Source organism: Rattus norvegicus, chromosome 5, assembly GCF_021556685.1.
Source record: "Rattus norvegicus strain SHRSP/BbbUtx chromosome 5, alternate assembly SHRSP_T2T, whole genome shotgun sequence".
NCBI lineage: Eukaryota > Metazoa > Chordata > Mammalia > Rodentia > Muridae > Rattus > Rattus norvegicus.
In genome coordinates, this window is record NC_141538.1 from 78,059,520 (window position 1) to 78,073,801 (window position 14,282).

General features: G+C 43.1%; 1 protein-coding gene across 1 annotated transcript in view; it reads right to left on the reverse strand.

Annotated features, from left to right (window-relative positions):
* Svep1 (sushi, von Willebrand factor type A, EGF and pentraxin domain containing 1) overlaps positions 1-14,282 on the reverse strand; it is a 176,912-nt gene that overhangs the window by 57,567 nt on the left and 105,063 nt on the right. The window contains 7 exon segments of the mRNA NM_001419684.1: positions 614-771; positions 3,860-4,061; positions 4,659-4,772; positions 8,369-8,482; positions 9,214-9,310; positions 10,449-10,540; positions 11,064-11,225. Of these exon segments, the coding sequence (NP_001406613.1) occupies positions 614-771; positions 3,860-4,061; positions 4,659-4,772; positions 8,369-8,482; positions 9,214-9,310; positions 10,449-10,540; positions 11,064-11,225 (939 nt within the window).

The following is a 14,282-nucleotide window of genomic DNA, read 5'->3' on the forward strand; positions in this document are numbered from 1 at the left end:
GGCTGTGACAATGAAATAAGTACCAAGTGCTTAGCAGAGCCTCTGGAGTGTGGGCAGTACATGACATGGGTGAAACCCGGCACTGATCAATTAGTATTCTCTGTATTGCTGACAGTTATTCTGAGTTAATAAACATGTGTCTCACACTTGAGTTCATACACACCTGTCCCACATCTGAGATCCAACAGCTCTCTCACACTTGCATTCATACACACCTGTATCACACCTGAGTTCATACAAACCTGTCCCACACCTGAGGTCATACAGCTGTTTCACACCTGCATTCATACACATCTGTCCCACACCTGAGTTAATACACGTGTCCTACGTCTGAGTTCATACACACCTGTCCCACACCTGAGTTCACACATACCTTTCCCATACCTGAGGTCATACAGCTGTCTTATACCTGCATTCATACACACATGTCCCAACCTGAGTTCATATGAACCTGTCTCACACCTGAGTTCATACAAACCTGTCCCATACCTGAGTTCATACACACTTGTTCCACACCTGAGTTCATGCACATCTGTCCTACACCTCAGTCCATATACACCTCTCTCACACCTGTGCTCAAACATACCCTTTTCACACCTGAGTTCAAACATACCTGTCTCACACCTGCGGCCTGAAAATCCTGGCCGACATTTACAACTGTATGAGTTTAGTTCATCCACGCAGGTGGCCTGGTTCCTGCATGGGTTGGACTGACACTCATTGATGTTCAGTTCACAGTGTGGCCCTGTGAAGCCTGCTGGACATTGGCACCTGGAAAAAAATGAAATGCAGCAACAAGAGCCATGAGTGGATTTATTGAAGAAGCCATGTCCCCAACTTACCACAACCTTGTCTCAGAAGACTTAGGGGAAAAGTACTTAAATTGTTTATTTTCCCATTCATCTATTGTGATTGAACACCTTTAAGACTATATCACAAACAGAACAAAATAAAGAGAAAAGTAATTCTCATCTAGGTGTACATATGGCTAGTTGTGGAGTTTATGTATGCTGAGTCTTCTCCCCACAGAAATTCCTAGGAAAATGTGGACAGCTCAAAAGCCCTTTGATTTATTAAGCCAATGTTAAAATAATAACAATGCTGCTGTCCTTCCCTCTTAACTGATGAGGTAAAGTTTGCCACAGCTGTTAAATCATTTGTGGACATACAATATAAACCCTAAATGAATCCTATATATGTCTATTTAGAAACTTCAGGATTTTGATTACTAGTAGGAAAGTGTGTGTGTGTGCTGTGTGCTGTGTGCTGTGTGCTGTGTATGTGTTTGCAAACTGGAGGGAATCCAACTATCTTTAGAGCTTATTTTTTTTAAAACAAAAGGTGTGGATCAATTATGGCAAATATGAAGGGTTGCTAATCATAGAGATGAATGCATGCCTTTATTATTCTTCTCAGTTTTCTGTGAGGCTGGAGGTCAGACTGTCAACATTAGCACATTCACCTGGAGCTGTCTTTGACCTTGGTCTGAGGTGACTAGGGTGCGTACACCAGTGGAGGAGTTTAAAAGGAGATCTTAGCGTGCAGGGCCATCTTGACTGGCTCTCGGCACTTTATGGTAAGTCTGTTTTGGCCAGCAGCTCACTCATCTATCTGACGTTACGACACTGCCGTATGACACTGCCGTAGCTCGGCCTATGACGCTCACTTAATCAACAGTACTGCATCCTGGAGACAGCTCGTTTTCTCTTTTCCTCTGACTCTAGATGAGTTACACATTCTTCTATCGTTTTGAACCCAGGGATGAAGTCAGAACTGAACATTTCTTATCGCTTATGGCGAGATGCTCTACCTTAGAAAATGTGAAGCTTCCACGAGAAAATGAAGTTATATTGATAACACTTCACTTCCACACAGACGACACAAATTTCACCGGCCTAACCCCCTTCTTTGTACGTATTTATGTGCATACAGCTTTGGCTGTTCACAGGACAGTGGTAAATGGCAGGGGCAAATCTGGAGCTATTAGCTAATTTTGAGAGCTAATAGGTCCAGCAGCAGCTTTAGGTGCATGGCAATCACTAAGTTTCACCAGCAAGAGCAGCCTATGCTTTGCACTGCAGAGATGCAGTCTCCCGTGTCTCCCTGCAGGCTGGGGGATGCACAGGCGTCTCCAAAAGATCAATGGAGGGGCCATTTTGTAAACTACATTCTACTGACACCCTAAGTGCTCCCTCAGGAAGGCAAAGTCTGTCCCCCAAAAACTTGTATTTCACCCACGAAGGCTCAGCTTTTATTATGGTACCTGTACCCATGTTGGTTAGGTTTCTTATGATGAAAGATTTCTAAAGTAGATGTTAAAACAGCACAGAATTGCAATGCACATGGGCTCTCAGGCAGTATGGTCATGTAGCCCATTTTAATTTTACTCAGTACAAGAGTTGTCAGCTTTACATAGTTAGTGCAACAAATGTAAAATGTTTGAAAATATTGTGCGTGTGTGTGTGTGTGTGTGTGTGTGTGTGTGTGTGTCTAGTGCTAATATATTAACTTCTGTGCCCTGGGATTGTACTTCTTTCTTTTCATCATGTGTGTGTGCTCATTCATGCATACATGTGTGTGTGCATGTGTGCCTGTGTGTTGTATGTTCCTGTGTGTGCACTCATTCATGCATATGTGTGTATGTATTCTTGTGTATGTTCCCGTGTGTGTGTTTGTTCATGCATGTGTGTGCATGAGTGTGTGTGCATCTCCAAGTTGTATGTGTATACATATATGTGCTCATTCATGCATGCATGTGTATGTTCATGTGTGCATGTGCTTGTTCATGCATGTGTATGTACATATGTGTGTTCCCATATGTGTGTGCGCATGGTGTTCCTGTGTGTGTGTGTATGTGTGTGTGTATGTGTGTGTATGTATTGTGTATGTGTGTATGTGTGTGTATATGTGTGTGTATGTGTGTATGTGTGTGTATATGTGTGTGTATGTGTGTATATGTGTGTGTATGTATGTATGTGTGTGTGTATGTGTGTGTGTGTGCGTGTGTGGCCAGAGGTTTGTGTCATGTGTATATCTCTATCATTTTCTACCTTTTTTCCAACACAGGATCTCTTACTGAACTCGGAGTTCACCATCTTGGCTAATCTGGCTGACCAGTGAGCCCTAGAATCCACCTGTCTCTGCCATCCCATCCTTGTGATTACAGATTCGTCCTGCCACACCGAGCTTTGTTTTACACAGGTGCAAGGGATCTGAACTCACGTTTTCATGCTTTCTTAGCAAGCACTTGACAACCAGCCCATCTCTCCAGGCTCTCCTTTCATCTTCTGTAATTTGCCAAGAGCCAAAGTTTCTAATCCTGGCACTCACTACATGCATAGGCTGCAAACAACTTAGGTTGCCTATCTTAAAACTACAGGTTCGGGGTTGGAAGTATATAGTTCAGTGATGTTTACCTAACATGCAGGAAGCTGTGGGCTTTCCCCCCAGAACTGCAGAACACCAGGCCCGATGGTCCGTTCATGTGATTTCAGCACTTGGGAGGTAGAGGCAGGAGGCTCAGAGGCTTAAAATCATCCTCGACTACATAGGTGAGTTCTAGGGTAGCCTGTTCTACGTGTAGGAGACTATCACAAAACACACACGCATATCACAAAACACACACGCACGCATGCATGGACACATGCACACACCAAACAAGAACAATGAAAACTCTAGGTTCACATCTAGGCTTAGTCCTGACTTATCGTAAGTGGTGGTGAGACTCTGTGGTGCCTTTTTTTGAGTCAGCACATGGGGATAGCTGACTTGGGGCTTTGCATTTAATACTCCATTCAGACTCCCCAGTGACTACTCAGTCAGGGAAACAGAAAGTTAAACTCTAGACATGGCCTTTTACCTGAAGCTGTTGGCGCCATCCTTACAAGTGGCTCCGTTTTGGCATGGCTGGCTGAGACACTCATCCACATTTTTCTCACACCGAGTACCCAAAAATCCAGGTGGGCATTTGCACGAGAAACCCCCAACTTGGTCTTTACAAACGGCATTGTTTAAGCAGGGGCTCGACTGGCATTCATTGACGTCTGTTTCACAGTGCACACCTGGGGATGGGAGAGGACGAGAAAGAGCTGGACGGGTTCCCTCCAGAGGACAAGCAAGCCACATGTGACTCCCTGGCTGCACCTAAGGCAGAACGCTGCAGAGCCACTGCCACTAAACCTGCTCACGATGCAGCCTGTAATGGCTCTGGTTTTGCTGAGACATTTCTGGATTCTGCAGTTTCTAAACTCAGCTCATTTTATCATTTTTTCTATACTATGCTCAGCAACGGGCATTGAGCTAAAACAACGTTCAAAAGGATGATAAATCTAGTTCTGTTTTTTTTCCTGTTTCTTTGGCCTCATGTGTTTCCTCCCCTAGGATTTCCCCCCTCAGACTTCTTCCCTAACAACTAAGTACATGTTTCTTTATGCACATTTCTTTCATCAGTTTGTAAGATACATTACTGTGTGTCTTTTACCTTCAGTTTATGAACAACATTTGCACGACCTGTCTCCAACAGTATGTTCATAAAACCCAAGTGTAACACTTAGACATTGCATTACGTAACATAATATTTACACGACACATCAATTGGTCAGTGCAGCGACCTTTATTCACAGAATTTTGGAGAAAGGGAGGAAACGTGCACGTCTTACCGACGTATCCGCTCACGCAGGTGCAGCGGTAGCTCGCCAAGCCGTCAGTGCAGGTTCCTTTATTCAAGCATGGGCTGGAGCTGCACTCATTTATATTTTCTTCACATATTTGACCTGAAAAGAACCACAGAGTCTTTGAGCTGGAGAAAACATGAGATTTTTTGTTTTTTGTTTTTTGTTTAAAGCAAGTGTTTCAGAGTGAAAGCAGGAATTGGAAATCATGGCCAATGAGCTTGTGGAGGTTTTTTCTTTTTTGTTTTCCTTTTTTTTTTTTTTAAAAAGATTTATTTATTTATTTTCAGACACACCAGAAGAGGGCATCAGATCCCATTACAGATGGTTGTGAGTCACCATGTGGTTGCTGGGAATTGAACTCAGGATCTCTGGAAGAGCAGTCAGTGCTACTGACCGCTGAGGCATTTTTCCAGCCCAGCTTGTGAAAATTTTGCTCTTTGCCAAATACATTGACACAACAATTTCTCTTTATTCTTTGAATTGCAGAAGGGAAAAGTTTACCCAGAGATGCACACAGTGAGAAATGACACCTACGAACTCCTGACCTTCTCTCAATCTCTCAATCTCTCTATCTCTCTATCTCATCTCTCTCTCTCTCTCTCTCTCTCTCTCTCTCTCTCACTCTCTCTCTCTGATGCAGTTTCTCTGACAAATAATAATGCAGCTAGCAATCAGAAACCATATTTCCAGTGCCAGTAATGCATGTTAATATCTAGCATATATCTATTCAGATATATATTATCTATCCACTATCTGTCTATTTACCATCTGTCTATCATCTATCTATCTATCATCTATCTATCTATCTATCTATCTATCTATCATCTATCTATCTATCTATGAACTCAGTTTTATTTTATGTGCATTGCTGCTTTGTTTGCATGCATGTCTGTGTAAGGGTGTCAGGTCTTGGAGTTACAGACAGTTGTGAGCTGCTATGTGGGTGCTGGGAATTGAACTCAGGACCTCTGGAAGAGCAGTCAGTGCTCTTAACCTCTGAGCCATCTCTCCGGGCCCTCTGACCACATTTTTAAGGAGGTGTGATCATCTTAAAGTCGTTTTCTAACAAATTCAATAGTTACCGTTCTTTGTTGTGCATTCCTTCTGATGTTGAGCTGAAATGGCACAAAATCGACAAAAAGTACCGGCGAAAATGCTGGTTTCAAACCTGGGTTCTCTTTTCTATATATTAAACTGCACCCTCATGCGCATTGGTTCATATACATTCAGAGATTTTCTATAAAAGTCCTGAACACAGAAAATGGCTCCCAGGTTTTAAGTAGAGAAATGTATGCAGAGATGTGTCATCTTCTCATTGCACATGGAAATGCAGCCATATGCATGAGGCAAAGAGCGAGGAGAGGGAGCATGGGGATGAACAGAAATGGCTGGGCCTCTGGCAGTGGGTCGCCTGCTGAGCCCAGGCCCTCAGTGTGGGCAGCAAGTGGGCGGATCTGCAGCCCCTCAGTTAGAACCTGAGCACGTCTGCCTCTTGGCAGGTCCGTGTGGTACAGCCTCCTAAAAGAAACCACACACTTTAATTTGTGTTCACCAAACAAAAGGCTATGTCTTTCTTGTAAGAGATACAAGGCATACGTTTCGCGACTGCCTGATTACCAGCTGGAGGGAGCTTTGGGGTTATTTTCAGTCTTTCGGACTTTTTCTTATACAAATCTTTGAATGTATATAAACAAATGTGCATGAGGGTGCAGTGCAATATATGGGAAGGCAAACGAGAAAGGCTAAATATCAGAGGATGATAAGGGCCGGATGCAGGCCATGAACATGCGTTATGAAAGAGGACTGAAAACAAATGGGTTTTCTGTTCTAATTCTGTCATGGATTTTTTTAATTACATTTTTAAAATTTACATTTCAAACGTTATCCCCTTTCCCCTCCCCAACCACCCCCCTTTCTGCCTTTCCGCCCTGACATTCCTCTACACTTGGGGGTTCAGTCTTGGCAGGACCAAGGGCTTCTCCTCCCTTTGGTGCCCAACAAGGTCATCCTCTGCTACAGATGCAGCTGGAGCCATGGGTCTGTCCATGTGTAGTCTTTGGATGGTGGTTTAGTCCCTGGGAGCTCTGGTTGGTTGGTATTGTTGTTCTTATGGGGTTGCAAACCCCTTTAGCTCCTTCAGTCCTTTCTCTAACTCCTCCAATGGGGACCCCATTCTCAGTTCAATGGTTGGCTGTGAGCATTCGCTTCTGTATTTGTCATGTTCTGGCTGAGTCTCTCAGGAGACAGCTATATCAGTCTTCTGTCAGCAAGCACTTCTTGGCATCAGCAATAATGTCTGGGTTTGGGGCTATATATGGGCTGAATCCCCAGGTGGGGCAGGCTCTGAATGGCCATTCCTTCAGTCTCTGCTCCAAACTTTGTCTCCATATCTCCTCCTATGAATACTTTTGTTCCCCCTTCTAAGAAGGACTGAAGCATCTGCACTTTGGTCATCCTTCTTCTTGAGCTTCATATGGTCTGTGGATTATATCCTGGGTAATCTAAGCTTTTGGGCTAATATCCACTTATCAGTGAGTGATAAGTGCATACAACCTATTTGACAGTGAAAGTGTAAAATCCAATGTGACGTGCCGTGGCTTTAGAATCACTATTTAAACTGCACAGAAGTTCATTGAGATCTATAGCCTTTGGGTCTTGTTAACTTAGTGTGTGTTTTTTTCTATTTGCAAGTTTTTTTGAACAAAGAGTTTATAAATAAAAAATCTTTGATTAGACTTCCAGGAAACACATATAAACTCAAGGTGCCTCCACATAAGACTAGGGCTAACATCATGTCATGCACCCCAAATGAAGAAAGCAGAAGTGGTTCAAAGGATTGTCACCATAAATCATGTTAACATTTTTATTTCACTAGGAAAATTGTTTGTTGGTGATAACGTGTTTATAATATAGTTCTGGGAAATGTTTAATAAGGATTGTAAAGGACTTATTAAATACAGACTGTAGTGTACATGCAAGAATTAAAATAGTTATTTAAGTGCAGCTTAGTATATAACGTTTCATGAGTTAGGTGCAGAGATAACTTGTTGATATGGTCTCCATTGCTGTCAAGACACTATTATGAGGTTGTTACTACTTCTGAGAGCATAAATCACATTCTATTTCATTAGACTCTATTATTGATACTAGAATCATTATAATGGAATTTAACGTGGGAAATGATAGTGAGGTTGATGGATGGAGGATACTTGAAGGCTGTAATTCTCTGATTTAAAATATGACACACATACACACACACACACACACACACACACACACACACACACGATCACCCTCAAGTTAAAGAGAAAAGCAGGGCCCATAATGGCAAAAGTGACAGCTCCATCACACACACACATGCACGCACACACACACACACACACACACACACACACACACACAGATCCACAGCTCAGCAAGGTGCTAGTGAAGAGCTGTGGAAGGACCTGTTTACCACCAGGAAAACAGTGTTTCCTCTCGCTTCCTGATCTTCTTTTTCTGCATCTAACATTTGGAGGCTCCCATCTTGTAGATGAAGAGAGAACCAGGTCTGTCCATTTTATAAACAATAAGCAATTTCAAATTGATACCTTTTTCTCCTCCCATAACAATATAATAAGCAGGTCTCAAATGTCCATAAATAATGCAAAACAAGACCAGGTTTAGATTGCAAAGGTGGGAGCCTTGGCCCTTACCTGTATAACCCGATGAACATTCACAAGTGAATCCCCCGACTTTGTCTCTACAGATTCCACCGTTGAGGCAAGGCAGTGAGCTGCATTCATCAATATCGGTCTCACACTTTAAGCCTAAAATGTACATCAAACACTAAGTGATAAATCAAAGGGAGGGAGTAATAAACACTCGTGATCATTTGAAAGTAATGGTCCCATAATCCAGGCTTATAAGGAAGAGCTAGCCTCCAGCTGTGTTCAGTGAGGGAACTGCGTGCTCTCATACAAACTTCAGCTGCTACCTTAGAACACTACATGTGAAACAGCAAAATGCCTTACATCCTTAAGAGAATGCAGAGGGAAGCTTGCAATTATAAACCAGAGCCACAAATTATAATTTTAGTCATAAAGCAAAACTCCCACAAAAGTATATAGAATTGATACTAAGGTCACTTGGCTCAAAGGGTGGGGTGGGGTCAAGTTTTGCTAGATCTGAGCTCATAAAGTAGATGTCCTGCAGTGGGACATCTTTCCGTAGGGTGCACACACGTTTCCTGGGTTAGCTCTGTTAAAATCTCTCTCTGCCAGGTGGACTCAGATCATCAGCATCAGCATCAGCATCAGCATCAGCATCAGCATCAGCACCAGCACCAGCACCAGCACCAGCACCAGCATCAGTATCAGCATCAGCATCAGCATCAGCATCAGCATCACCTCAGGACAAAAGAGAAATGCCACATCCCAAGCCTTCTAGTTATGAGAAGCATAATGTCTTACATGGTCTGTGTTTAGCACCCCAAAGTCTGATTCAGCAGACAGGCCAATTTCACATGAAACTTGATAAAATTAGTATTCCTCTATGGTACCTGTGTATCCAGGTGGACAGAGACAGACATAACCACGCCCAAGCTGTTGGCAGGTTCCACTGTTGTGGCAAGGGTTTAAGAAGCATTCGTGAAAGACCTACCAGGGGCACAAAAGGCACGTGTTACAGAGAAACACTCAGGTCAGTTCAGAGCATTCCTACTTAGGTGCTAGAAGGTTACGACGCTGCTTCCAGGTGAGCTCGTTCAAGCCAGCTGAGTACGGCTGTATCTTAGCAGCCTGTTAGGGATGGGCACAAATGCTGATTCTACAGCCAAGGAAACACATGCATTGCTCCCACGTGTGGGTTGCATGTTACAATCCACTAGAGATGCTTTTGAAATATATAACGTATATCAACCAAGGCCAGTTACAACAGAGCCTCAGTGTGAAGTCCATACATTATTATTTTAAAGTGGCCAGTGGACTCCATCGTGCCACACTTTAGAGGGCCCTACATGTCTCTGTGTCCAGCCAGCCCACTTTCAGGTAGACGCACTGTGGCAGACTGTAGGAGGATGACAGAAGGAGTACAGTATTGATGGCTTAAAAACCATCTAAGGCAAAGGACTCAGGGCTTTTGGGTAGGATGAATTAAGGATGATGACAGTATCTATCCGAGATACCTGACATAGCGTCTGACAGAGCAGACCATCTTCTAAAACAAAACGGAACTGGAAAGCAGGCCTGGGAATATATGTTTTGGCAGGACACCCACCCGGCATTGTGAGTCTGTCAGTCAATTCCCAGGAAAACACACACACACACACACACACACACACACACACACACACACACACAATCACAATTGGTTTAGTTATGTTCCTGAGTGATGGTGTTTAATTCTTCACATATTATTCCAAGAAACAATTTCTCTGGTCATAAAATATGTAAATATTTTTGAAATAAAAGCTGGATTATCTTTCACCACCTATAAAAAAGCCTTTGTAAACCAAATCCCCCTTTTCCCAAAGATGGGTCAATTAGTGATCAAAGCCTCCCACATCTACATACTGCTGAGCAGGCATTTTGGGGGAAATAATTCCAATTTTTGATTCTAAGAACATCTAGTACTGTATCTTTTGAAAATTCTTATTAAGAATCATAACTAAATAGGCCTTTATAGTATGCATAATCTGATTAGTGTTTCAACCCCGGTGTTCTGCGATATATAGAATGGCAAATCATTCTTCAAGCATCCCATCAAAGAAACACTCTGTGTAGGAAGCAGACTTGCCTGACTGCTGACTTCATACTTGTTTTGGGTAGGTCCAGGGGCCGCGAGGGGCACTATGCTTTCTTCTGCTGCTGAGAAAGTGGAGCTAAAACCTAACAAGACAAACGGGCAGAATGTCAGCGTGTGGTTGGTGTGGCCCATAATTACACTCTCTGGAGATACTCTGGGTAAGGCCTGGCTGCAGAGTGAGTCAAGCCCCACGTATTCTGTTTCAGTAATTCTGCACAGGAAAACACAGTCATGGGGGGCATGTCCTTCCATCCTAGACGCTGGGGGAGACCTATGTTGGTTGCCAAGAGCAACGTTTCCAAAATAATTCTGCTAGTCTTGTCGTCAAGAGGACCTTACTCATCTGGGAAGATGGCTTAGCGAGTAAAAGCGCTTGTTGACAAGCAGGAGCGTCCGAGTTCCACACATATGTGTCCAAGCACACATACGCTTAATACATACATAAACAAATGTGATAAAATTGTTTTAAAAGACCACAGAAGAGTGAATTAATAAGCCCAGATATCGGAATCTACCCCGGAGGGCGATGCTGAGAGCGGAAGAAACCAGGGGGACAGATATGGGCAACACTCAACATGGGATTGGTAGGTGAAGCAGAGAACTTACTCGAGCAGTCTGTGATGGACGTGGCCCCAGTGATGGTTGTAGTTCCATAAAAGGGACAAGCGAGGCAGAAGGACTTCCCTGCATTGGGTTGGTAATAGTCTCGAGGACAAGGATAGCAGGGTGTTAAGCCAGAACGGGAGAATTCTCCTACTGGGCAGGGCACTACAAAGAAAAAAAAATAATTTGTGTGTATAGATTACACATTACATTTAAAACAAGATCCCTAAACTTCTGTCGTGAGAAATCTACTGAAATACTGGTGTCACCTCTTAGGTTTGGAAGAGGAAGTTCCAGACACCTAATTAAAGCAGTCAACCAATGTGTAAGATGAGAAACGTTGCGTCTGTATTTATGTATGCAGTAAACAGTGGCTCATGTTTTCATAGCAGCACTATTTCATACATAACGCAAAGCTAAACACACACAGAATACACAATCTTAATGTTCCGATCATGAGGGAAATGCAGGGACTTCACTTAATGCTAATATGAATAGTAAGACCATATTTGAAATTGTGTACTGAGATAGCCAGGGGAGAATACTGCCTTGCAATTTCTGTTTACTAATGGTGTTAAGAAGAACAAATGTAGCCATGGATCTCAATAAATCTGGCCTTTAAATAAGTTTACTGGACAATTTAGTTATAAGCCAATGGCATAGATCTCGGGAACCTTTCCCACGGACAAAAGCATAACAATGTGAAAGGGTGGGATGTGTAAGCTTGTTTGACCTCAGTCAGCATATAAGTCAACATGGATCAACATGCCACATGCCACACCCTCCTCTAAACATATACAAATAAATAAACACATTAATATACTTCCAAAGCTATTGCCAGAGGTCAACAATTCCACCTCAATGTCTGTTTTAACTTCATCGGGAAGAGTCAGAGTGAGAGGTGGTTTAGTTCTGGTCCTCACACAATGTTGACTTTTGTCTCATGGGATGGATATGTTAACAATGACGGGTAAGGTACCATTTATGGGGCTCATTTCAGATTTGTGGCCACTAGTCAAAGGGTTTGTATGTGAGAGAAGATTGCATAAGCCTGGGAGTAATGCATGACATGTAACTGCTATTAGGGATTCTAACACTTCTGAGCATGCTAAAACAAAAAAGATGTTGTCTTTTCAGGAAGTGTAAGATAAGCTCAGCAACAAACAAGCAAAAACCAAAAACCAAAAACCAAAAACCAAGCCAAAAGAACCCCCCAGAACAACACATCTATAAACAGATCAATATAGAAAGACAGGGAATCAACAAAGAAAGAGACTGATGGAAGGAAAGAAGGACGGAGGGGAGTCAAAAACTCAGAGAAAATATGTGAGGGTCCATTTTACAAGTCACACGTTCCTCAGTTTAAACTGCAATAGTGTTGGTCCAAACCTACAAAAGATAGCTGAGTTAGTCACCAATGACGAGCAGAGTGTGGCTGACTAGGGTAGGAATACGAGGAGACGTGGGGGCATTTACCAGAACTCTGCCACATTCTGGGAATTAGGACTGCTTAACTGCAAAGCTGGTGTTAGACGAACCTCAAGGCTTGCTTAGAAGACTGAAAGAAAAGTCAAATATGAATCCACTTCCCTATAAAAAAAATTCTAGTTGCTTTGTGCTCAGGGGAAGTTGGGGTCCAGGCCAAATTATTTTACTGCAGACTTTCTTTCCAAATTGGCTCACGTATTAGCAAAATCAACGAGTGTCTAGCAGATCCGTTTCAAGCACATTGTTTATTTGACACTGGCGTAAGAAACAAACAAACCTGGAGATTGCTTTGACTCACAGGCATGGTTTATATGTTTCAACCACCGTTTAGAAATATTCTCTTCTCAAAGCTTTGGTCAAACAGTAGGTTGATGAACACAACTCAAGGAATCTAAAGTCTAAAACATTTCTCTACCATGACCCTGGTGCCCCGAGACAGTTTAAACAGATGGGAAGACTCAGAATACTTGTCTCCCAACACACTATGTCCTGTGGCTCTGAACTTCTGAGGACTACATTACCTCAGATGCAGCTCAGACACACCCCTCCCCCCACCCCCCGTCACAGGTAAACGCCTCACTTGGCCAGGTCCCAGGAATCTCACTCAGTCTGGTTTTGCCTATAGCTATGCATGGCTGTAACATGCCTTGCTATGCAGCCTGGAGCATGGGGACAGACGGAGGCTGGCTCTTAGGAGCATCACTCAACAAGAAAATGTCTTGTTACTCTCTTGCTATAAATCTTGAGCTTTTAAGTAAGAGGATCATGAATTGGGAGAGCACACATTTTAAAAGTCATCATGCACACCGGCTCGTTCTAGCTGGCCTCTGTGACTTCAGAGGCAGTTAACCAACCATTTATTCTAAATACAACTCCACTGGCTTTACAGGGAAACAAACTCTTGGAGTGTCTAGCAACAAGTTGATTGTGTGTGTGTGTGTGTGTGTGTGTGTGTGTGTGTGTGTGTATGTGTATTCATGTGTGTGTTCATGTGTGCATATGTGTGTCTGCACAGTTTTGTATGCATATGTGCGTTCATGTGTGTGTGTATTTGGGAGTGTATATGTGTGTGCATGTTCATGAGTATGTATCTATGTGTATGTTCATGTGTGTGTACACAGTTATTATGATACATTTGTGCATGTGCTCATGTGTGTGTAGACATTTGTGTGTATATATTTTCATGGGTGTGAACACACTTGTGTATGTATACATTTGTGTTTGTGTGTGTGGCAGGTCAACTTTGGGTGTCTTCCTCTATCACTCTTCATGCTATTGTTTAAAACAGGGTCTCTCACTGAACCTGGAGCCCATGGATAGGCAAGAATGGTTGGTCAACAAGCACCAGAAGTCCTCCTGTCTGCCCCACCCCCACTGCTGGGATTACACGTGTGCTGCCATGCCTGGCTTCTCACATAGGTGCTGCCGATCTGAACTTAGGTCCCATGTTTGTACGGCCTGTAGTAACTGAACCATCTCCATAGCCCATCACAGATGAGTTTGCCTGTCCATTCTGGTTTTGAGATAGCGTGGACTTTTTATCTTCTTGTTAGCTTACATCTTCAGGAATTTCTGGTTGGGTAACTATAGTCAGCTAGGATGATCCAGATATTCAATGTGGAATGCTGACCCTCCATCTCTGTTTAAACCAGTAGCTGCCACAGTGTGATCCCGGGACTAGTAAAGATAGGCACCGCCCGAATCCTAGGTAGAAATGCATGTTGCACCCCAGGG